General features: G+C 38.8%; 5 protein-coding genes across 5 annotated transcripts; all 5 read right to left on the minus strand.

The window, feature by feature from the left end:
- Window positions 1–1,343: 1,343 nt before the first annotated feature.
- Window positions 1,344–6,946, minus strand: LOC145490095 (tachykinin-like peptides receptor 86C). The gene is made up of 4 exons (XM_081469199.1): window positions 6,176–6,946; window positions 4,166–4,436; window positions 2,742–2,990; window positions 1,344–2,160 (listed from the first exon to the last, which is right to left on the minus strand). Exons 1-4 carry the CDS (start codon window positions 6,301–6,303, stop codon window positions 1,783–1,785), a joined length of 1,026 nt encoding a protein of 341 aa, XP_081325325.1. The 5' UTR covers window positions 6,304–6,946; the 3' UTR covers window positions 1,344–1,782.
- A 2,716-nt stretch (window positions 6,947–9,662) lies between these two features.
- LOC145490005 (beta-2 adrenergic receptor-like) lies at window positions 9,663–13,179 on the minus strand. Its single transcript, XM_081469091.1, has one exon. It carries the CDS (start codon window positions 12,951–12,953, stop codon window positions 11,979–11,981), a length of 975 nt encoding a protein of 324 aa, XP_081325217.1. The 5' UTR covers window positions 12,954–13,179; the 3' UTR covers window positions 9,663–11,978.
- A 2,779-nt stretch (window positions 13,180–15,958) lies between these two features.
- LOC145489012 (trace amine-associated receptor 365-like) lies at window positions 15,959–17,240 on the minus strand. The gene has a single exon (XM_081467899.1). It carries the CDS (start codon window positions 17,203–17,205, stop codon window positions 16,312–16,314), a length of 894 nt encoding a protein of 297 aa, XP_081324025.1. The 5' UTR covers window positions 17,206–17,240; the 3' UTR covers window positions 15,959–16,311.
- Window positions 17,241–20,390: 3,150 nt separating this feature from the next.
- LOC145488854 (melanocyte-stimulating hormone receptor-like) lies at window positions 20,391–21,605 on the minus strand. The gene has a single exon (XM_081467676.1). The coding sequence runs from the start codon at window positions 21,380–21,382 to the stop codon at window positions 20,486–20,488; it is 897 nt and encodes a 298-aa protein (XP_081323802.1). The 5' UTR covers window positions 21,383–21,605; the 3' UTR covers window positions 20,391–20,485.
- A 2,979-nt stretch (window positions 21,606–24,584) lies between these two features.
- On the minus strand, window positions 24,585–25,587 carry LOC145488893 (melanocyte-stimulating hormone receptor-like). Its single transcript, XM_081467720.1, has one exon. The coding sequence runs from the start codon at window positions 25,527–25,529 to the stop codon at window positions 24,612–24,614; it is 918 nt and encodes a 305-aa protein (XP_081323846.1). The 5' UTR covers window positions 25,530–25,587; the 3' UTR covers window positions 24,585–24,611.
- Window positions 25,588–25,798: the final 211 nt, after the last annotated feature.

A 25,798-nucleotide genomic window follows, 5' to 3' on the forward strand; every position in this document is an offset into this window, starting at 1 on the left:
ACTATCTATAGCTGGTTTTCACATGACGTCACTAAAATTCGAACTACAAAACTATTGATCTTTCTGAGATTTTACTTTAATGATGTATAAGAGCAGCTGAGAACTAATATTCATACAAATTTTTGCTCCGAAAGGGTTCTTGTTTTTGTGATACACTACGCTTGAATTTCTCAGCTTTTGCGTGACGCGGCATTTACATGACGGCCTAGAGAGCTGTCATGATGGTTAAAAAAGTGTCTTATTTCGGGGAACTTGGCTATCTGAACAGTTCATGTCTCAGAAAAAGTATTATTTTAATGTATTAGAGTTTCTCGAGGGATAAATTCACGCTTTTGTAGCAAAACTCAGTGACAGATGTTTCTGTTGGTTTCCGGCCGCCATGTTGGTGCCCATACGGATGGGCACCAGCATGGCGTCTCCATACAAATCTCTATAAATTTGGGAAGAACATTTCTCCGCATATCTCGCATAAGAAAAATTGCTGTGACCAGAATTTTGGCGAGAGTCTTTGCATATTTACCTTCTTTCATTTCCCAGATTCTGGACTTTATCTATTAACCGGCTTTGATTATTATTTTGATCTATTTTGAATAGCGTGACACTGAAAACCAGTAATTCTGTGATAGATATGAGTAGCGTAGCAGTGTGCGCTTGTTAACGAGCTGGCGACCGCTTCTTGGCGTTTTCGAAGTGTCTGTGAAGAGGATTTAGACAAAGTTTTGAACGACTAGTAAATTTATAATAATACAATTAGATTATTCGCCCTCGATTTCCACACGTGGTAGTTGACTCGGGTTGCGCCCTCGTCAACTATCACGCGATAGAAATCTCGAGCTCATAATCTAATTGCTTAATAGATAGTGTGGTTGTAAACAACAGTGACGGTCGCGTCTTCGCATTTTAGAAGTGTCTGTGAAGAGGATTTACCGAGATTAAGATAAAGTTTTGAAGGATTTGTAGATTCATACTTAGACAATTAGGTTATTCGCTCTCAATTTCTATGCGTGATAGTTCACGAGGAAAAAGTTCAGGACATAGTTCATGGGAACACTCAAGAAAGTTTGGGAGAACTCGAAAAAGCTGCAGAAAACTCAGCTCGCCTGCGGTTCGAGTTCCTCAACATTTACTCGTTCTGCCAAAATTCCATAAAAAGAGATGGAACTGAAGAGGTAGGGTATATTAGGATTTCGCCTATTTTTTATTTATTTTTTTTTATGCTATTTATAAATATGTTTACAAACTATCAACGCATAAGGCAAGGAAGCCCAGGGAAGCCTATAAGGTTTATGTAAAGGATCCGAACTACCTTAAAGACACCTAAGACTAAACAAAACAATAAAAAATGCTGTCATCGGCACACAATTGACAGGAAGTTACTTTTTTACTCTGGATGCATTGCGCGCTGCTACATCATCTTGCAAGCTCAAGGCACTGACCTCCATTTTCCACATTATAATCTTGATACAAATACTCGCTATTAAAGGGGAAGAGAATATGTTTCAACTCAAAGAACAGAGGAAGATTGTGGATCAATCAAAGGATCGGCCATCGGTCGCACACTGACCATGCACGATGAAGGTGGGTTATCGCTTTGCGATATTCTTTACGATTGTTCTTACTAGCGATTGAGAGTGTATGTAGCTACACCTCGTAAAACGGACTGAAATGGTCTTGATGACTATCACACTGCCTTTTTGAATCAACTTGAACAAGACGAAAGGGCTCTCACTGACACGGATACGGTCGCTTGTGATAGCAAACGTAAGACTCAGATGAGCTACATCAGGGGGGTAAATCCGCTTGCGACACTTGCTGCAGCTCCATTATCTGTACAGGTGTAGTGTTTCGGTTTCCATCCTGAACTCCAGTGATGCCTGGACTAACGTCGGTTACGTTGTTTCTGCATGCACCAACACAGCATATCAGCTCCTTGATGTGCTGTCTAAAGCGCTGGTTCACGAGGGCATATATGAAGGGGTTAATGGCGGAGTTAAGGGTGACCAGGGCAACTGACAGTATGTGTAGTACGTCACTGTAGACTTGTGAAGGACTGAAGTAACTCACCATGTACATTGTCAAAGCAGGAAGACGGCACAATACAAAGGTAACGCTCACAGTTACAACCATCTTGGTGACCCTCCGTCGGATTTTTAGCACTGCCTAAAACAGAATGAAAACATTATTACTATCTCATATGAGGACATGGCATGAAAAGCTACATAATACTTTAATACTTAGAGCAAATAATTTCGGAGCGGTCCGTACTCGGGGTCCGGATGGGAAAATTAGGACTGCCCAGAGCGCGCGCGATGGGCCAATCAGATTTAAGGATTCAGGATTCCCGACCGCTGAGAACTCTAGTAAATATCGAATATATTTTTGTTCTCAGCCGAATACGAAGAAGAAACCATTTATTCTTCACTTACCAAGTGTAACAACCAGCAGACCTTATAATACAGAAAGAGCTTTCTCAACCAAGCAAACCGATCTGGAAAAGTTCTACTGAGGCAATCTACATGGGGAAACGAAAGTCATGATCACATTCTTCGTAGCCTCTGCAGCTGGTAGGATTTCTTGGAGTGGTGGTAAAATTTGGGCGGCGGTAGAGCTTCTTGGCCGCCGAGAGCTCGAGAATGAGGAAATCCAGCAAAATCTTGAAATCCGTACTAAAATGTTCTCCTGTGTAGCCATGGCTAAGTGTCGCAAGAGTCAAATGACGACTCAGTGGAACTTATGCTTACCTGTCGAACATTGTCGCTACTATCCTCGTTCTGAAACCAAAGAGCATTGATGACTCTTGAATACAGGACGGTCATCAGGACGATTGGGATTACTCCAGTCACCAAAAACCATACGATGGTGTTGGCTTTAACCATCCATTTCTGAGGCCAGTACTGCATGCAGAAGTCACTCTGTTTGTTGTAATAGATGGTCAACAGAAGAGGCAGATTGAACAAAATCGCGACGAGCCAAATCACAGGAACGATTATCTGTAATGACATGAAGTATTGAGATTAGTTAGCATTAACTATTATTTAAAAGTGGAGGCGCGGTGGCCTCATGGTTAGTGAGCTCGACTCCGGATCGAGCGGTCCGGGTTTGAGCCATGGCCGGGGACCCATTGTGTTGTGTTCTTGGGTAAGACACTTTACTCTCACAGTGCCTCTGTCCACCCAGGTGTATAAATGGGTACCGGCGAATTTAATGCTGGAGGGGTGTAACCCTGCGATGGACTAGCAACCCATCCAGGGGGGTGTAGAAACACTCCCAGTCACTTCATACTACTGAAACCAAGATAAGCTCCGGCCTGATGGGCCACTTGGCTCGTATGCTGATATATTATTTGAAAACAAATAACGGTATTAAAGCATGCTTTCATAGAACCATTAAGGTGTGAAAGAGGCCACTAAAATGAAACACAGATTTGAACTGCGGGAGATATATATTTTAAAGAGATGAAAGACAACCATTATTTAAAGGTAAATTTACATATTCATCAAAATATTTTTTCAGAAAAGTACAGACAAAGGTGATGATGTGGAGGGTTTGGGGAGAAATTTACCGAGGTAAAAACTAGTATGGTTAATCAAATGGTGACGAGTGAAATCACGGAATAATTTTACGCGCGTTTTGTCAAAATTCTTATAATAATTTGAATTTTGACAAAACGTATAAAGTGAAATTATTTCCTAATTTTACGAGTATACCATTTGATTCCCTTTGAATATCATGGCTGACAAATAACCCTAACAATCATGGGATTTTGATTCGTTTATTGTGTCAGCAAACTTTGCCATGGCAATTTTGTAATTTCAAGTGTGAAATTATAAATTAGGTAACGCTGAAATTTCGCGCCAAAATTAAGGAGTAATTTGTCATCCATGATATTTATGAACACATTTCCTTTGCAATCAAGGAGAGATTTCAGACTTTTTTTGGGGGGGGGAACCGATGCTGGTATTACCCGGGGGGTACTCCCTTATATAGGCTATATAGGGGTGTGCGCGGCCCTAAAGGGTATGGTTTTTCAGCCGTTTTGGTCATGAATAGGGTAAGGGTTTTGGGAAGCGGGCTGCGCACCACCAACCAATTTTTCTGGGAGTATATTCTCCCGGTCTATATGTGCGTTCTTGAAGGGACATCTGCAGTCTCCTTTGCCGCTCACCTCAACCTTTGTAGCCGTTAACTGCCCTTGGTTTGAGTGCGAGTTTATGACCGCATGATATCGTTCAATAGCGACAACAACCAGTGTAAAGGCAGTGGCGACTGATCCAATCCAAATGAGATTACCGCCAGTCAACAGTTTACACAGAACTGTGCCCGTCATTCCGTCTGGATGGTTGAAAATGTGGACAAAGATGAACCGTGGGACTATGAACAACGCTACCATGATGTCTGCTACTGCCAGATTCAAGATTAAGTAATTCATGGGAATTCTGAAAACGGTTCAATACGTGGTATGGTTAGTTCTGAGTTGTGGAAATAGAACTTAACATTTTAAGTTTCAAGTTGGCTGAGGCAGCAGTCTTTCATTGGTAAAATCTCGACGACATATCGAAGAAGAATAATTTCCGAGCATTATAAATAGCACTTTTTAACAAATTATCTAAAAGTAGTCACCGGGCGATGTCAGTTTCAAGTTCAATCCGTTTCAATATGTACTCCAAATTTGCCTATCCATATCACTTTTTGTTTTGCATGCGTTTTGCTTACTTGTTTCTGTGTTTGTATGCTCCTTTTGAATTCTTCTGCAGTTTTAACCCCGGCCTTGGTTTTAATCCCTTATTGTAACATTCCAGTTAATTCTATGGTCAGTTAATAATCTAATTTTGTTAAACATGATGCAAGTGCACTGAAGGGGTGCTTCGAGGCGATATAATGGGTTATATATTCCCAAAGTTATGGTGAAACGTTCATAGGCTGCTATAAAGACCTTGACTCATTTCACTCCCTAAAGACCTGCAAACTAGTAATAAGCTATTAATCGATTCCAAGATATGCAATCAAAGGCAGAATAGCTTGAGCACATCGATTCGATTGAATTTCGTACGACTTCAAATGCAGAACATTTGGCTCAATTGCAATATAGCTAGTGCTTCTCAGTATAACGACTGCCTGGGTACACGCAGCAAGCGTCTAGTTAAAATTGAAATATTGCGTCGTATTGCCCCTTGAATTGTTATACTAAAATACTATTTCATATTTCACATTTGTCGTGTCCATGGCCAACAAATTTGACGACACACATTCCCTTACACTCTTTCTTTTTTATAGAAATGTATTTTACAAGAATATCGAGGCTTAAATTTGCGAAATTTTAAGATTATTTCAAGAATATACCCGAGGCTGAGATTTGGAAAAAAATATAATTTTGTTTGTTGAAAATTTGTAAATACAATACAGTACTAAAAGTGAAGAATGATCATCTCAGTAAATTTTCCAATTTAAGCATTTGGAAGGAAGAAGCCTGAAAAAAACATCAGGGCTTCATTTCACTCCTCAGGGGAAGACATCTAATGTGTGACTTCATAACTCCGTTGGTAGAGCATCGCACCGGTATTCGCGGAGGTCACGGGTTCGAATCCCTCTGTTTTTTTGTTTTTTGTTTTTTGTTTTGTTTTTGTTTTTTTTCCTTTCTTTCTGGCTTCTTCATTCCAGTTACTTAAATTGGAAAATTTACTGCGATGATCATTCTTCACTTTCATCCACAACTGCGGTTCAAATATGAATTATTCCATACATACTTCACATCACAATACATTACTGTTATATGTTTTTAACTAAATCGTATAAAATTCTTCCTTTCTTTAAAAGGCAAAACTGGCAAAAAAAGTAACAAAAACAGCATGATCCGCATGTTCAATGCCAATAGCACTTCAGCAAGAAGTTGTGTGCGTCCTATCAGGTTTTAATGCTTTTAGGCTGGTTCCAAAATTACCACTATCCAGACAACAAATACATTCGAAAACGGAAATGTCATACGCTATAATCTAAGAATATTCACAAGAATATTTTCAGCCTAAAACCGGTAAAAAAAATAAGAATATTCAGCCTCGACCGGAAAAACAATATACCTATAAAAATAGAATGTATCAGACGGATAAGCATCATGCAAGCCCTCCACCCCTTATCGTAATGATTATTTTGTTTAATAAATGCTTCCCCTGTTACCAACCTCATGTCTTTGAATTTAATTATCAGCAGGCATACAATCGCATTACCAGCAATGTCTGTGATTGTGAGCACTGAGAACATAGCAGTGAGACCGATTTGAGCGGCCTTTGTCTCCGTAGAATACCACATGACTCGTGCGTCTTTTACCTAAAACGTTGTGAAAATAAAACTTATGTTAAACGAAGAGATTTCTTTCTGGCAGACGTTATCTCGAAGATGCACAGACAGTTGGTCTAAGTCGATGTGTTATCTGTCAAGTTAAATACAGAAAGAAAGACAGGGGCGGACTCATCGTTTTACGGAAATCGGTAATTTTTTTCAGAATGTTTCATAAACCCAGGAAAGGCGACAGTAAGGGTGTTAAAATCCAAAAGATTTTCTGGGGAGCATGCCCATTTATCATTTATCACCGTTTATCGTAGATCCACCCCTGCAAGGCGAATTAAACCTCTTTTTGAAACCGAGCCGTCCTGGTGCAGAACCTTTCATATGGAAATGTGTTTGATTTGCAAGACAAAGGTTGTGTGCATGCACCAAGACTCGTTTTGAAACAGAGGTAACAGCAACTCAGTAATGTCTTATTCTATGCTTCCCAGGTCAGAGAAGACCCATAAAACAGATGCGCTGTTCGAGTCAGGAAGATGTTGAGTTAAGATTATATAGAATACGCAAAACAGACAAAGCCATCGAAACGTTAAGTTCCTCTACAAGTCCATATGCGGCATCAAAGTAATGAGACAAACTAAAATACTTACCTCAGGCTCTTCGTGATTTTTAAGTGTCTGGCAGAGAATGTTTGAATTAAATTTTGATTAAGCAGCCGCACTTAATTATCAGACGTTCATGGTCAAAAAGGGTAAGGATAGATGAAACCTTCTGAGATTTAAGTGGGTGTTACATTTTGATGTGAGTTCTATTTGGACATTTCGATTTGACTTCTGTTTATCAAAATTTTTAATTACGATAAAAATTTTCGCTGGCTAAAAATTTCAAAAAGAACATGAGCTTTCGGCTGTCAATCTACAGCCTTCGACGGATAAAAATGGAATGCAGAATGATAAAATATATGCAAGAAAAGGCGAGATAAAAATAAGAAGAAGAACAAAAGCAAAGTAAAAATGTGTAAATTAGGTGACTATTATATTGTTTAAAAGAATACTATACTGGTTTGGGATCGGCTTAGAATTATTGTCAGCATGCTTAGTAGCAGAGGTGTGCCAAGCCTCCAAAGTTTTTCAAATGCGAAAAGAACCTTTGTCGATGACACTCGAATTATCACGTTTTGTTAAATCAAGGTTAGCCTATAATTTAATCGCTGGGAATACTGCTACTTTTTATTCGCTTCTTCGCTTAGCTTACAATTTTTTTATTTGTGGAACAAGTTTGTAATGGTCCATAAGATAAAACTGAACAAAAAAATTAAAATCCAAGATGGTTGATTGAAAATGCGGGGTGGATTTAACGACGACATACGACGTCTTGAACAAAGCAAAATTATCTCATATTGTGAAAAAAGTTTCAAGATCTCCGATTAAGTAGAGATTTCTTTGAAGACGTCTTGTAATAATCAACAGCCCTTTTTTCTGCTCTATTTGGACATGGATGCGTAACTTGCCTGTAAGTCAGTTGGTCCCATTGTAGAGCTAGACTTGCAGATGAAAATTTCTAATTAAGTTGCGTCAAAATTGCGATAAGAACCATAACTCGAAATGAGTAAAATGCTGCTTCCTGTCGTACTTCACTTTTTATTACACTTTATTTCTAGACTGATTTTTTTTTATCGACAAATGAATCAAGTCAAGGTGCGACCACGATGCCACGATAGCAGATGAAGCGAACCTCTGCGATATCGTAATGATCATAACCATCTAGTCATGAAAATAGATGGAACTGAGGAGCGAGAGTGTCTTACTTCTCAAAATAGCTTATAGAAAACAAACCAATCCCGTCAACTATCAGATAGGGCCTTACAAGCAATGCATATCGTAAAAAATTAACACTGAAATCGTTTATCAATAGTGTGGTTTGCTCTGGTCCTGCCCAAGTCATCTCGGGATTGCAATAAGACGTTAATGTAAAGAAAGAAACTGAAGATTTGTTCGTGTCATAGAGCAAACACTGAACATGCATTTGACCTACCTTCGAAACAGTTGCGTGATAAAGTTTTTTAGTCTTGACCAAATAACAGGAAGTTGCAACAGACAATGAAAACTAGACACGTTTAACAACAATTTCCCGAAATTTACCACTTGAGTTGAGTTTCTAGTCCATTTGGCCTTCAATTCACAGTGATATTTAGTGGGCGAGAAAAGCTTAAACCACGATATACTCAGATCAAAACCATCCACAAAACAGGTAACTTTTTGATTTCCATCCTTTAATCAGTCTAGCAGCAGCACTTAAGAATCATCACGACCTATTTGTGGAGATTGACGTTCACAATAGCTTTCGCGGATTTTGTTTTATTACTCTCCAAAGGTGATATAGTTTTCTCTTTGACACTGTATAGAAACACATATAGAAGCTGGGAAAACGGTGTCTTATTTGTTCATTCATTCTGTTCGAGAGAGCAGTTAAGTGTGCAATAAAAGGTAAGTAGCAACGGGTAAAGTCACCCAAGAGATTCAATTATATCAAACCTCTTGCTACCGTACTTAACATTACCTTTACGTGAGGAAGCAAATAAGACAGGAAATTAAAAGAAATATCTTAATGATAAGTCGGCGAGATTAGGTTTTTCGGCAAAAAAGTGCAATAACACCGAAGCTTTGATTTCAGTGGAGCTACTCGAGAGGAAAACATTGCCTTTTCTTTCTAAAGCAGAAAACTTGAAAAAACAGCGAGTGTAAAGCTTACTTACTTACTATCAGTTCACTTTTCTGATAAGCTAGGGGTTGCGGGTAGTTGGACCTTTCAGATCTAACCCAGTACCTAATTGATGAACTTTTAGTATGAATTTGTGGATTCAAAATGAACCCAGGTTTTTGCAATTTTGCGACAAAATTCAATTAAAGAGCGTGGAGTATCACGGCGAAAAAAATTGCCAAAAAGCTTAGTCTCCTTACAACCAATTGTATAACCACGAACATTATGTGTATTACCTTTATTTTCGCTTTTTAAAAAGTGAATACATTTTTCTGCTGACATTTAACATTAACAACAGCATTTTCAACACGATTATAACCTTACAGATTACAGAATTTTCTTCACTAATCTGTCAACAGTAGTACCATGAACGTGACCTTGGAAAGTCAAACGATATTGAATGGACCTTCTTGACCATGTCAGGCGTTTCAATTTTTTTTATAATGGCCAGCTTTATAACGAAATGTACGCAAGGAAGCGAGCGTTGCCCCCCGACATACATTTCTTTGAAAAAATTGGCCATTTTGGAGTTCCATATTTACATGCGTGTGCAACAGATTCTTATGAAATTTCGTTATTCACTAAACTCAGCATGATGAATTGATCTTTGGTGCTATTTTTTTGTTTATACTTTGTGAAAACTAAGAAAAAGTGAAACTACGCGATATTGTCAAAATAGCCCATTGAAAAAGTCCAGCAGGCCTTGTCAAATGGTTTCGTGTTGCCTTGTAAACATACATTTCTTTGTAAAAATTGGCCATTTTGGGGTCCCATATTTACATGCGTTTCCACCAGATTCTTATGAAATTTCGAATATTCACTAAACTCAGCATGATGAATTGATCTTTGGTGTTGTTTTTTTGTTTATACTTTGTGAAAACTAAAATAGGCCAAAATAGGTCAAATTAGGCCATTGAAAAAGTCCAGCAGGCTTTTTCAAATGGTTTCGTATTGCCTCGTAAACATCGCTGAAAATTACTTAGAATTTTCTCTCCCAACAACAATTCATTTGTTATCTTTGTGTTGGTGTTCAAGGAGGATCTTGGGCACAGCCAAACGTACTCAGTCAAAAAAAAGCTTTTCACGGCTTCTGACGCCATCTTGCTTGGGGGCCAACAGGGCAAAAAGTATAGTAAATGTATGGGGAAAATGGAGAAACTAATGTCTAACAACTTACGGAAAATTCTTGTTCTGAAGTATTCACGAATTAAGCACTAAAGATACTAGGTAAACGAATTTTCAGTTCACATCTGAAGGAAATCGAGAAAAATCACCTTGCTAGAAAAGTCACATCTAAGGTTTTAATTTTTCCATACATGTGTCTCTAAAACCGAGTCGTAATTCGAAAACTACAGACACTTGTATGAGAAATTAAAAGTGCAATTCCTCGCTTCACAGCAAGTCTATGTTCTTCCAATTTGGTCAACAAAGCATTTCGTAGGATATCGTTTCCTTGCAACCCATTAAATACTCAGAACTTCAGTCACTCTCGAGTTAATGCATGGGCGTCGAACTTTTAACTTTTCTAATACATTTACTGCAATTTTTGCTGTGTTTGCCCCCCAAGCAAGATGGCATCAAAAACCATTAAAAGGTCTATTCAGGCACCGCTTGGAAAGATTTGATCAGTGTGGCTACCGTATGTCCATCAACAGCAAACGCTTAATCGGCAGCCGGCGGCAGTATTCTATGAAAGGCTGACCGCAGCTTTTTGGCTGCTAGGACTGAGTTTCATTATTGCAAATCAATTTTATGCTCAGGACAGATCCTTTCTGAAGTTTTACAGGAAAACTAATCGACTTACATTCTAAGAATTGGCAGAACTTATATTACTGCCAATCAATTTTATGCTAAGGATATATCCCTTCTGAAATTTTACATCATGGAAACCAATCGACTTGCATACTAAAACAGTCAAACATTTAAGAACACTTCATCGCAATCTTACTGGTAGCATAAATAGCCTGCTATCACACATATGTGATAAATATACTTCTTGTTTCATTCTTTGTTGAGCCTCAAATCATTTTGAAATAAAAAATGTTCATGTGTACCGGCTTGGATTTTTTGCAGGTCGCTGTTTTCTGATCAGCCTTATTGTTCCTGTTTATTCTTTTTTAATCTTTTGACATATGTTCCTTTGAGAGAAAGTCTCCAATCTCTTATCTTATTATCTTTAGTGGTCTCTCAAGATGATATAATATAGCTTTTCATCCCGTCATATTTTTATTGTTGCAGTACAAACCCGAAGAAGACAATTTGAAAGCTTCTCAGTTTAATTACGAGTAATTTTATTATTCTCATGGTATTTCACAATTTCACAGAAAAGGTACATAAATTATTTTCTCAGCTCTTCTCAGCCTAACTGTCATAAATGGTCTTAAAACTGAGAGCCAATACATATATGTATATAAGACATAAATATGATACTTCGAAAGTAACCAATTTCCCAAACATCATCGCAAACCTCTAGATCTTAAGCATTTCTGATGCTAAATTTGTAACATAATTCGAATTCGTTTCCTCGGTTTTGAGTAAACAACACTTCGTATATCACCGGGCTTAATTCTGTTTACAATATAGCTTTTCATAACAGTGATAGTGTTGCGGATCAGCTACGAAAACGCATCAGAGCGCTAGCCCTGTGCCTTTTACCATGCTATTAAAAAATACAAAAAATGTATTTAAATGCAAATTTCAATGTGCATCAGTGTGCAAATTTCAGTTGTCGTTCTCGTTATGAACATATATTTAGTCAACTACCCGCGGGCATTGTCAGCAATAACAAATATCAGTGAAAATCAATGTTAGTAACAGATAACAAATTTTTTTGTGTGATTCGTTTCCAGTTTTGAAATCCAATTTAACAATTTCCTGAAAAGCTTCATCTCAATATCCACCCGTGGTATTGATAACAACAGGACATTACTGATCAATTTTTACTCACTCTTACAGGCAAACTTAGTGAGCGTTAAAAGTACTTCATTTCTAATTTCTTTTATGCGCCAACAGTACAAGAAAGGGTTAAAAGCAGAATTCGCGAATAACACGGTCATCGTGTAACTCAGTGCCAGGATTTTAGTTGAATTTACTTTTGTAGTTTGTATGACAAAAAACATGGCCAAGTATGGCACATAGCAAACAAGCATTAACGCATAAACGCAAAACATATTGGTGACAGATCTTTTGTATACTAACAATGTCCGTGAACCCACGTTATTTTCCCCGTTTGGTGTAATTTCCCCGCCATTCCGTCTTGAAACTGTCTTTTTTCGGAGTTGGCAAAGAGTTACCCAGAGTGTTATATAGGACACTGAACAAATCAACAAACATACACTGATCACGGTGATATTAAACACTTGGTAAGTTTCCAAATTCCAAATCCAGTTGAACACCCACAGACCCGTAAGCGCCCAGATGGTCAATAAGACTTTTATTACCCTCCTCAGCGATACTGTTGTTTGATATTTGGCTCTAAGAAGAAGGGCAAGAACTCGGTCAATGGCGATGGCTGTCACGGTCAGAAAAGAAACGGCGGAGAACACGTTTGCGGACAAATGAAATCCAATCCCTCCTACACAGTAGAGCAGGTGATTGTTCTTAAGTTCTGCTGTTTTGTAAAGAACGTAAAATGGTTGAACAATAAGCCCAACGCCAAAATCAGAGGCAGCCAGACTGTAGAGCAGTGCTCTTGATGGAGGGCGAAGCGCCGCAGATTTCCGAATGGCGTGAAGAATCATCCCGTTCCCAAGAATGGCTGCGATTGCTAGGATGGCATTTAGCGTACAGTTGACGATGTACTCAGTGGTCGGTGGCCCAGCGTGGAAGATCTGAAACCGATCGAGATAATAGCAAGATTCTGGCTGAACACTCAAATTTTTTTCGCTCGTAATGTTCACTGAAATCGTTTCCATTATATAGCTCAAAGTAATCGTCACTGAGCGACGTTTGATCGATTATATTTACTGCCTGATGCGTCAACTAGCGCTTCGAGCTTCGATATGATGTGAAACCGGGCAGCTGTACAATAGTTAAGTTTTTATCTTGTCAAAACGTCGTTGTTCTTCCGATGAGCATTGTCCTTATTTGACCACCTCAAATTTTCAAATTACCTGATTAACATAATACTGAAAAAAGCTATTCTATCAAGCCGTTCCCATAACGCCTAGCTAAGAAAGGTGTTGAATAGTACGTGGGTAAATTTATCGCCTTAATTGAACAATGCCCTCCCACTTCCAAATTACAACCACCTAGCACGTTAGTTAAGGGCATTGTGGTCTTGCTGAGATCGTAAAATTTCGGTCATACACTTAACCAATGGAGAATACAATGAAATGTCTTTAGCCAAAAGTAGTACGCATTCAAATATACGGAAATGCATTTTTTTCAGCTTAAATGTTCATGGATAGACAAAATTTATTGCGTAAAACTAAAGGTTTTAATTTTATTCAAAAGGTTAAACACAAATTATTTAAATTATTATATTGTCATCTAGAAGAAAACATAAAATCATTTAACAATAACATGTGATTTCCAAATAGCTCTGTAGGTTTGCGTGTACCCTTCCCAACCGCGAACTTTCATCTACATCTTGTATAAATTTCGTAATCTACAAATCCATTATTCAAAAGGTTAAAAGCAAATTATTTAAATTATTATATTGTCATCTAGAAGAAAACGTAAAATCATTTAACGATATGTAATTTCGGTATTATGTAATATTTCTTCATCTTTTCCCGCAATCAGTTTCCTACTTCGTAGCAATAAAGCTTCTTTTATAGACCTTACAACATTAAAATGGCCATTAAGATAAGAAAAATGGCTCGTATAAAACGTCTAATGACCCTAGCTATCTGACGTTTAATAGCTGACTACAAACAAATATATGTAAAGCGTTGTCGTTTTATTCTTTCGGCTTGTCTGAGAAAGACAGAAAAAAAAAATTTGGTCTTCTTTTTGCCCCACTTTTATGTCAGTCACTTTCGCACCTTAGTCTCCAACAGAATTTCTAAAGCACGTGATTTCCAAATAGTTCTGTAGGTTTGCGTGTACCCTTCCCAACCGCGAACTTTCATCTACATCCTGTATGCATTTCGTTATTTACAAAGTGATAAACCCATCCCATCGCCGCATATCTCATTATATCCTCGTGATCTCGTTATGCTGCAATAGTGACAATTCCAAATACAAATCCGGGTTCCGAACTGCCTCATCAGTAAAAAAAAATAGGGAGACGTGCACGTAAATTTCTAGATGATTCGTTCTCGGAAAGCTAGGTATTACTATTTACAACTTGTCAATGTCAGGAAAAGCAAGTTCAAACAATATAATGCATTGGGTATAATTCCTCAAGTGACATTTTACATGTTTGCTGACGCAATGCAGTAATTTATTCACTTTAAGTCTGGCACGTTTTAATTTGGTTCTGAGAAAAACGAAAAGCTTTGACGATAAAGGCAGTTTTTATTGATAAGTTCAGTTCATTGTGAAACGCATAAGAACTATTCTAGCAAATTACCAAAGAAAAGATACGACTGGAAAAAAAAATTAAACTATTTGTATGGGATTTTTCGAGCCTGATAAAATTTAGTTCGTGCTGGGCAAATGAAAACTCAAATTTGTACCGTCGGGGACGTCGGCGTCCGTCGGCCTAAGCTCCGGCCTGATGGACCACTTGGCCCGTATACAGACTTTACCTTTTTTAACTCCAGACTGGAATAAGACCATAACTCTATTCAGGGTGAACTTTTGTTTAGTCTTCTCGGACCGGGAAAGGGAAAGGCTTTCCCTGTAACTCCGATGTTATTAAAACTCAGTAACAATGAAGGAAATTTGGCTAATATATAGCATGTCCAAAAGTGTTTCCCTTGAAGGTTCAAACATTATTAAAATGATGGCGACATAAAACTGAGAAATGATCTTTTTAGTTCCGCACAGCCGCCATCTTAGATTCGCCATCCCGTTATTTATTCATTTATTTATTTCATTTTATTTATCATTGTCATTGCTTTCTCCAAAAGCACCCAGGCATATCAAGACGTGCAACAAGATTACAATTTTTACTTCATTTATTCAGGCTCACACACAAACAACACACAAATTGCGCTGAAAACAATTACATCTCCAGAGATATATTACATCCTGTTTCATGATCAAAATCACCAAAATTGTCGAGGTGAAAATCGTTAAATAGGTTAAAGTTTGCCTGAAAAAAATTAAAAGTGCTGCAAATTAAAACCAAGACAATTCAAAATTTATTAACATGCCTTTCAAAATACGGTTGCGATGATAACATCAAATGGCTTGAACAATGAAATGTGTGAAATTCTACAGGGACTAACTCCTGTTTGATTTAGAGAGATGTTCGTCTTATAGAGGTGTCGGTTCTGAGTTCCTCGATAAGGCTAAGTATAATCTGATTGGTCTTTCAGTCGATGATAACAAAAAAAGTCAAATGTAAGGTTTCAGAAAACATATATTTTAGTGGGATTTACTTCAAACGTCCGATCGTAAAGTGGCGCCAAGCAATGACAGTCATTTGGGATACACTGATATACTTAAATTATCTCTACATTCAGTCATAATGAAGAAAAGTGTAAAGTGTGACTTAAAAAACACCTTCAAATTAAAACCATTTTGGGTTATAATTAAGACGCCGACCACACTAACGCATTTTTAAAAGTATTCGCTTTCGTCTCAACCAAAACGAAGAAAAATATTTCGCCCGCACTAGCATTTTCGTCTGCTTTTCATCTCTCCGCAATAACAATGGCGGATCTCGAGGAGGCCCGCCCCTCCACCCCCCCCCCCTCTTATTTTTGAGTGAAAAAAGAAGAAATGACAAGCAAAACAAAACCGCCCTCTCCCCCCACCCCTCCCCTCAGCTCAGGTCTGGATCCGCCACGGAATAATACGTTTTCATTCAAAAAGTATACTTTTTATGTGTTTTCGCCTAACGTCCACACTAAAACGCTAATGAAAGAGATAGTATATGTCGATTTTTCGACACAAAAGTCTTCGTATACACCTGCCCACACTAGAAACGGAGCGTCTACAAAACGATGCGTTTTCAAAAGACTGCACTTCATTGTCGATAGTTTCTGTTTTCATTAGCGTTTTCCGGCATTTCAGTGCGGACGATAGTGAAAACACGTCAAACAGGGTGAAAGAACGATACAACCTCTACTGACAAATCTTCTGTTTTGTGTTTCTCAGTTCAAAATTCTTTGCGAAATCTCCAAGTCGGGGTGGAATAATCTGCCAGTGAAAGATTCAACGTGCAAAACACTTCAAGGCAATAACCACTGGACGCCTGATTTCTCCCATTCGCCAACAGTAAACAAGTGGGTTTAACAGAGAGTTGAGATAAACAAACGCAGACGTCATGTTCCATGCCAACATCGTACTTGAACTTTTACCCATTACCATGGTAACTATAGCAACAATAAAGTACGGAAGATAGCAGGCAAGCAGAAGGCAAAAGATTAAAATCATGGTGTTTACTGAATTTTTGTATTGCCCAAAACGGAATAGATTTCCGCCATGTTGCTGGGTAACTGAGCATTGTTTTTGGATTTGGCGCTGATAGCGACGCAATCCAGTAGTTACATTAATGTACGAAATCGATGAAATCACAATACAAGTTAAAATTACCACAGCGGCTATCAAGTTAGCAATTTTTGTGCTTATCAGCCACGAAAAAGGCCAAATCAGTCCAAATAACCAAAACGCAGTTAGAAGTAACACAATCCGCTTGAAGGTCACGATTTGATGATACCTCAATCTCATGTTAAACGCATAAAATCTGTCCAAAGAGATTGCAGTCATTGTCAAAAAAGACACCGATCCTAAGCAATAGGCTGCAATGGTGTAGGGACCTTGAATGGCACAGAATGCCTCGATGTTATCGAATGCCGCGGCAAAAGAATACCCTGCAAAAGATGGATAAACAAAGATTCCAATCCCAAGATCCGAGAAAGCCAAACCACACAGCAACGCTTTGGTCGGGGTGTGTAAATTTTGGCATTTTCGAAGAGCGCGCAGAATAAGAATGTTTGCAAAGATCGTGCAGATTGCCAATATGGAACTTGAAATGCCAAGAAATGTAAACAATGATATACTTGTGCTTTTTTCATGTGAAAAAGAGAACCTCTGATGACAGGACATTTTTGGGAGCCAAGATCGTTTGTCCTTAGCACCTATTAATCAGAGTGGACGCAGTCCGCTTGTCATTTTAACTACTGACATTTGGTACATTTATTATTTAGGGCTATATTTACGGTTTCTTTAGAACTTGGTTACAGCTGCAACTGCATGAAGCAATTAAATATTCCGAAGTGACAAAACAATAGCACAAAATCAATATTATTTTTTTCACATTTTGCAGGTATTGAAGGGAAATTTTCTGATACGTAACGTGTGCATGACACCTTTTTGCAGGAAAACCATCCAGTGTAATAACAAGCAGTTCATCTGTACATATCTAAAAGAGGCAACTGAGAAAGCTGAATGAGGTTTACACATACATTTTAAATTGATTCATAATAGTAAACTCCAAGAAAAACATGTCGACTTGTTTCTTGCACCGTGCAAAATATGTCGATCTCAGTCCAAATTTGTAAAGATAAGAATTTCGGTAACTTGAATTAAATATCTTACCTCCAAGTTAGCTGGCTTTCTAGTAGGGTGCAAGAAAAAAAAATTGTGTGATTTCTGGAGGCAAATTGTGCGAGAAAATTAAGACTTTGATTGTGCGGGGAATTTTGCGGGATTATTGACGAACCAATGTTCTTGCCAAGTCCTAAGGAAAATCTGCATTGACAATAGTTTAGCCAAATTTATTTCACTAGTTGTACAAAGATACTTAGCAGTCTTAGCAATCGCCAATTCTTTTAGGAAACTGCCTGACTGCTAAAGAAAATCATGTTGCGTGACACGAACTGGACGAGTGGCCAAGGAGTTTATCATGGTTCGTTTTGGCTCTCTCGAAAGAGATTATTCGCTCTCCAGAGGAGTTATAACTCTTGAAAAGGGTTTAAGATAGCAACACGGCAAAGATGTTCAGCCGCACAATTCACTCGGATCGCCGCGACCAGTAAACGAACTTCGTGCAATTTCTGCTAGCATGTACAATGTAATCACCATAAGTTGTAAAAAGACCTGGAAAATTCTTTGCAAACAAGTTCTCCATAACTGCGCAGTCAGCTGGGGCGTCGATAAAACCGGAACACGGAACATCCCGGAACATCGAATAATTATAATAATTATGAGAAAAATATGTAAAATAAAATGTTCAAAACTTAAATTAAACAAAAATAAACTGGTATCAGCTCGGAATACAAAAAATAAAACAGAGACATAACAAAAAAGGAAGGAAATAAAAAAAAGAAAGAGAGAAAAATGAAAATGACTGCAATGACTGATTAGAGGACTAATCCATTCCTTCCGTCCCTTATTCCCAGATTTCGTTCTCCATTGAAAACCAAGATGGTGGCATTCGAACTCAAAATATGGGTACACAACTGTCATGTCTTTATTCAATTCGTTACGTCAATTTAAAGATATGCGTATACACCAGGATATACACGATTTCTCATGAAGAAATAGGTTCTCCCTGAGATAGAAATAGAAACTCTTCGGCATCGAGTTTCTTGTCTAAACTAGTTCGGGCTGCTCGAACGCTGATGATTTATTAATAATAACTTGTTTGTTATTCGGGCTTCCGGAAAGGCCGAGTCTGCACTTGATAGGTCAGGCCGGTGGGTCATAGTGCCAAGCGTTCCTAGCGAAAAGCGCGAAAACTGGGGATGATCTAAGTGCAACATGAAGACGGAACAGTGACAAAAGTATGGCTACTGACTTAACAAGCAACTATATGATGCGCAGACGAACACCTCAGATGTTGAAGAAATCAGGGATCAACAAAGGAAACGCAATGAATTACCTGGCATTCATCGTCCGAGTCGTCCATCATTGTGTTGAAAAACAAAGTGCTGTAAAACCACGTGACGCAATTGGCGGGAAAAAAGAGGAGCCTGCACTCATTGTGGTCAGCAGTTGAATGAATACTCGGCGCTCGCTACTCCTCCCCTACCGATTCCGTACCCCCCAAAATATCTATTCATATTTCGAGCTGATACCAGCTTATTTTTTTGTTGTTTTATTTTTGAAAATTTAATGTTACATATTTTCCTCATAATTATTATAATTATTCGATTTTCCGGGATGTTCCATGTTCCTGGTTTTATCGACGGCCAGACAGCTGTGCTTGATTCTTGAAGCAAAATATTTTGAGCTTACAACTTGCGATTGGATTCAGGAGGATACTCACGAAGCAACTTGAATAGTAACTATCTAAGCGGAACTCTCTGATTCTTTTATTTGTTTTTACTGTGTGCAATACGCGTGCTCGTAAAGTACGGTATTTTGACCCAATATGGTCTAAGCTCTTGTAAGCGACCACCTAGGCTTGACATTTTGGATGGTCGCTTACGGGAGGTTCGACTATATTTGAAACTTAGCTAATTCTAGGCGTGACGGTTACGAAAAACTGTCCGGACACCTGAAAGAGAATTCCGCGATCAGTAGTCTGAAGAAGAGCGACTTGCTATGAATTTTAGGCTCTACATAGTTCTCATCAAAAGAGATTTGCTAAAGCAAAGACATGCAAAAATCACTGAAAGATTTGATTCTCGACATTGCGAAGTCATCATAGCGCCATTATCACGAGAAGATAAGGATAAGAAAGCGAATATTTAAGTAGACTAGAGCTTAAAATTTATTAACGCCGTTAACAGACCAGTGAAACGGAGTTTTGTGCCTTAATCGGCCAAATTCATGAGATATTGCTGCCTAAAGCAATGATACGACTTCCGCGCTCAATGTCGCTAGCGTAAAAATCCAGAAAATATATGAAAAACTCTTTAACTATTAGATTATAAACTCAGAGTTGCGTGACAATTAACGAAGACGCAGCCTGATTCAACTTTCACACATATCCATAGAAATCGTCAGCCTTATAATCAAATTCAGTTTTAGTACAAATCTACTATTCTAAATCTTCTTCACAGATACTTAGAAAACGCAAAGAGACGGCCGTCACAGTTGCTTAAACAACCGTATATGTACACTGCCGGGTTGTCCACTACCTACAACAGAATAGATAGTGCATAGCGTAACCAATGCGGAGAGAACGGCATTGGTGATCGAACGCTAGTAGATTTATACTAATTTATATTACAACCGTACTTGTTTTTTTCAGCCAATGGTAACGTTAAGTTTACTTAATCGGGCTACCAGTTGTACAGATCAAACTCTTTTGGATAGGAATAAATAATTCTGGGGTGCAAATAGAGCAGGGTCTGAGATGGAAAGCGTTTATGGGACCCAGCGTAGGGCACCCTACCTTGGCCCACCACTGGTGCCCATAAGATCATGGACCAAATGTTCAGCACGAAACACACTGCAGAGTAATCGCTACTTCGCGTCTAATCTCTCTCATTCTCCAACTGCACACAAGGGGGTTCAGCAGGGAATTTGATTTAATTATCGCAGAAGTGATGTTTAACGCCAACATCGAATAGGAATTTGGCTCTGACATGGTAAATGGCAAAACAGCAAAAAAAGGAAGATAGCAGGCAATTAGAAGGCAAAATACCATTATCATGGTCTTTAGTGTCTGTTTGTATTGATTGATGCTAAAATGACTTCCACCATGATGCTGTAGCTCTGGAATTGTCTGTTGTTCTTGGATTCGACGCTGATGTCGACGTATTCCAATTGTTATTTTGAAGTACGATATCGAAGTTGTAACAACGCAACAGAAAATTAGCAAAGCCGCCACGATCATGGCTATTTTCTCGTTTAGCAGCCACGAAAAAGGCCAGATAAATCCAAATATCCAACACGCAGCCAATAGAAATACAGCCCTCTCGAAGGTAACGAGCTGATGGTATCTCAATCTCGTGGTAAAAGCATAAAATCTATCCAAAGATAGCACTGTCATAGTGAAAAAAGACACAGATGCCAAACAGTACCCTGCAATGGTGTAAGGTCCTCGAATGGCACAGAATGCTTCAATATCGTCAAGTACCGCCGCAAAACAGTACGTTGCAAATAACGGGTAAACAATGATGCCGACTCCAAGATCTGAGAAGGCCAAGCTGCAAAATAGCACTTTAGTTGGAGCGTGTAAGGTTTGGCATTTACGAAGTGCGTGCAGAATTAGCAAGTTCCCAAATACTGTAAAGACTGCAAAAACAATGCTTGAAATGCCTAGAACTGTATACGCAGCAATGGTCGTAGAGGTTTCACGAAACTGGGAGAACCTTTCGTGACAATTCATTCTTGTCAACCGGGTCGACCTCACCTGCACGGTAATCGCGTTTTCATCGGTGAAAAGCCCATTCCTGACCTTTGCCTTTGAGACTGAATTGGTCTTGATTATGTAAACCTGTCAGCAGCTGCGAGGGCAAGGAAATTGAACAAGAATTACGACTAAAAGTCGATACTGTCATTGTGACATTACAAGTGTCTACGTCCCTGGTAGCTTCACCTAATAATTTTACTAGTCTCACCACTAGCTTTTTTTTTAGTTTCACTTAATCAGTTTATAAACCGGCAGAACGAGTTCTCCAACTTGTCATAGTTATAAAGCAACACAAAACAAAACTTCATAAAAAGATATTTTCACCTTCGACTTGGCTTGGAACGACTTTGATGCTTCTAATTGACCTTTTTTAGACAAATTATCTTTCTACAAAAGACATAAATCACGAACGATTTTTGCTCTAAGGACTAAAAGTGTTTTACGGAAAATTGCGTGAAAGCAGCAGGGTAATTTTTTAACATACTGTTTTTAGTGCTTTTGCTAGCCGAATTTAATTGGATTGCAAATGTTTTTTCAGACTGCGTGCGGAAATTGGCCGAGAGTAATTAAATCTTTTCATTGAGAGGGTTCCTTATTTGCAAGACAATAAAAGCATCGAAGAATCAAGAGAAGATTTGACTTCTTACATCACGAAAATCCCCCACTTTGGGGGGCATTTGGTACATTCGAAATAGCCTTGCTTTCCGAGATAATTTTAAAAATCGATAAAAAGACATATCCCTGGGCTACCTTCGCACCGGTGTAATATTTTTTCCAGTGCCATCTTACCACATTTGAATATGAATTGTTAAACTATTACAAAACACCTGCCCCTTTAAGGTGAGATTCAAGAAAAGGTAAATTGAAAAAAGGTACCATTGAAAATTATCATTGCAATTGTTTCCGGATTATTTTACTTATTTGTACAACTGGGACCAGTACTATAGGTTGCGAATTACGAACAGTCACAAATTGCGTTGCACAATGTGCAAAAACCTGAAATAATGACCGTAATATCTACACTGAGAATAGGTGGCAAGATCTTTGCTCCTCCTTTTAATGTTTCACTGACTATAGTAGGGCGTGTCTAATGAAATGTCAAGTTGTCAACCAAAACACGCAATGTGAGGAGTTTCGGCATAGATGACTTCCTGGCTGAGGTCATCCAATTATTTTGCCGAGTAGTTTGTCGTGAGGTTGAGTTAAATTTGCCTATCTCTACCTCAGGGTCGGATTTAGTGGAGAATGGATCGGGCGTCTAACCACCCCAGTTATGAAAAAGCAAAAATAAAAAATTGAAATAAATATAGTAGAAATGAAGGGAAACACTGTGGACAGTTACCTCAATGTTATTTCTAATTGTGGTATTGTTAGTATTTCTGGTGTAACAGTTTTAAATTAGTTTCCAATTCTCAAATTGAACCATTTTTGGGGCATGCCCATTAATTCCACAGCCCAAAGGTACCATCCACCCACAATCCGCCCTTACTACCTGCTAGAAATTTTTTTCAGGGAACTTACTGGGGTGTGGGAAAAGTTCAGACATGTTTCTCCTGGGATGATGATAACAAATGTAGCTTTAACAACAACTGGTAAATCGCTTTAGAAATGTTTATCTGTTGTTTATTACAAAATTAATTTTCTTATTCGAATGGATATATTTTTTCAAATTGCACTCTCTCATTGCTATTTCTTCTCTTCACTCAATATCAAGCCAAGAATTCATTATCTTTCCTTTTGTGATTGTTACGCGGTTTAACGACGTAGAAATCCAACATTTCGATCCAGTCTAGATGTTTTTTAAATGAATTCTATAAGTTTAATCTAATTTAACCTAAATTACAGTTAATGTAATTTGGTATGTGGCGACCAATACAGCGGGATTGAAGGGGCCAATTTACCCTTCCTCCATGCCTAATACTAATACATTCTCTATTAATAATAATCACCCCGTACGATTACAGTCTTACAAAATTCCAAACAGCCCGTTTCTCGACTGAAGGTCCCGAAAAGTTTTCGAATCCGGAAAGCCGCAACAAAATCTCAAACCTTATGATTACAGAGCTGTTTTATTCACACATTCTCAATATCAACAGAGGTTCCCTTCACACAAGAACTTTCAGGCGTGTACACCTGTCGGTTTTTAGGTACAGAGAAACTAAAAATGGCTTTATGGGCCCGAAAAGCTTCCGGGGTTTTAGAGAAAAGGGCCCCAGGCGCCATGTGTGGGTTAAGTTTGTTGTTGGCTCTCGCCTTGCTCTGAGGGTCTTTCTCCCGATACTGTGGTTTTCTTCTCCCCCCCCCCCCCTGAAAAACCAACATTTCCAAATTTCGATTCGACCAGGATAGAGGACCCGCATGAAAACCAGGTAAGACTGATGTGGCTTCCTCTCTAAATACTAATGAAGAGATTTAGCCAAGCCTAAAAGCGGAACTCCTGGGCGGGGTTGTTCAAAGCCCGATTAAGCTAACCCAAGATAAGCGAGAATTTTCATTTGAGTTTTGTAACTTCGAAATTCGCGGTGAAGTTTTCTGTATAGTGTTTGAATAATCTAAAAATACACTAAACAAAAGAACTGAAAAACATTTGTCTACAAGAAAAATTTATACTTCGGTTAACTTTTAATCATTGGTTAGCATTAACCGGCTTCCGAACAAGTTACAACAAGTTAACCTGACATGAGCCCGCAGTCCAATCGAAAACCAGCACTTGGTTAGCTGTGAGCTTCAAAAATCCACGTGACCTCGATGAGCTCTAAACTTGAGCCCGCAATATGGTCATGTAATACTGGTCAGCGGTAACCTTTTTTGACAGGTGTCAATTGACCATAACGGTGGATGTCCAATATCAAAGAAGGACGTTATAAACCAAGGCTGAATGTCTCTTTTAACCAGTTAGCTGGAGTATGGCCGCCGTCTTGGGCAACTCCGTCGTCGCCGCGGTCGTGCGTACGCCGTCCACGAGCAATACAGCTAGCCGTGATAACCATGAGAAAATCAGTTCATGGGTTTCCTTTTCTTTCCTATATGAGTATGGGGCTCCGCTTGGTGGCCCTTCGGGCCGCCGGAGCTCCGCTATGATTTATTTTTCTTTATTATTATTTTTAAGCTTGCACTCGGCATGTTTTGACTTCTTTGTTCAAAATTTGATACAACCGATATTTTTTGCGAGCTATTGAGAAAAGGAAAAGCTTTCATGATCAAATCACACCTTACAACGCATAAATCTAACAAAGCACGAAAGAGACGTGAGCACTTGACGCCTGATTTCCCTCATTCTCAGGCAATACGCAAGCGGGTTCAACAAAGACTTGAAATAAATAAACGCCTTGGTGATGTTCAACGCCAGCATTTTGTTCGAGTTTGCCCCTATTCCCATGGTAGCAGCTGCAGCAATAAAGAATGGAAGATAACACGCAATCTGAAGCCAAAATAACAAAATCATGGTGTTCAGCGACCTTTTGTATCGACCAATACGGAGGAGACTTCCGCCATGATGCTGTGATGCCGAGGTTGCCTTTAGTTCCTGGATTTGTCGCTGATGGCGACGTATCCCAATAATTACTTTGATGTAACATATCGATGTTATCACAATGCAAAAAAAAATGAGTACAGCACCCAGAATGCGGGTACCCGTTTCGCTGAGTAGCCATAAGAAAGGCATAGTAAAGCCGACGATCCAACACCCGCCCATTGCAAGCACGACCCTTTTGAAGGTAACAATCCGGTGGTACCTTAACCTCAAAGTAAATGCGTAATATTTGTCCAAAGAGATTGCCGTCATTGTATACAAAGACACCGATCCCATGATATAAGCTGCAATTACGTACGGATCAAGAACAGCACAGAATGCTCGGATGTTGTTGAGTACCACAGCAAACCAGTGAGCCGCAAACAGCGGGTATACAACGATTCCCACTCCCAGATCTGAGAAGGCCAAGTTGCACAGTAACGCTTTGGTTGGGGCGTGCAACGTCTGACATTTACGTATCGCGCACAAAATAAGCAAATTCCCAACGACTGTTAAGAGTGCCAGTACAACACTTGAAATGCCTAGAAACGTATACATCGCAACAGCGGTAGATGTTTCACGAAACTGCGGAAATATTACATAACAAAACATTTCTCAGTTTTAACGAGGTCGATTGCAGTCTGGCACCTGGCTGTACAATTGTGTTAACGTGGTGTCATCGCTTTGTAGTTCAACAATCGCAATCGCCTCCGTAAAATCCTGTTTTGTGTAAACTTATAGTTCCAGCTGCACAATAAATTTGAACAAAGATTTCAATTCATGTCCAGCATTTCGATGTCTCATGAATATCAATTATATTAGTGGCAGCAGTAAGATGAAATTCTGAAGCTTTACCTCTAGTTCATGCCACAACTGAAAAT

The sequence above is a fragment of the Orbicella franksi genome, chromosome 6 (assembly GCF_964199315.1).
Source record: "Orbicella franksi chromosome 6, jaOrbFran1.1, whole genome shotgun sequence".
Lineage (NCBI taxonomy): Eukaryota > Metazoa > Cnidaria > Anthozoa > Scleractinia > Merulinidae > Orbicella > Orbicella franksi.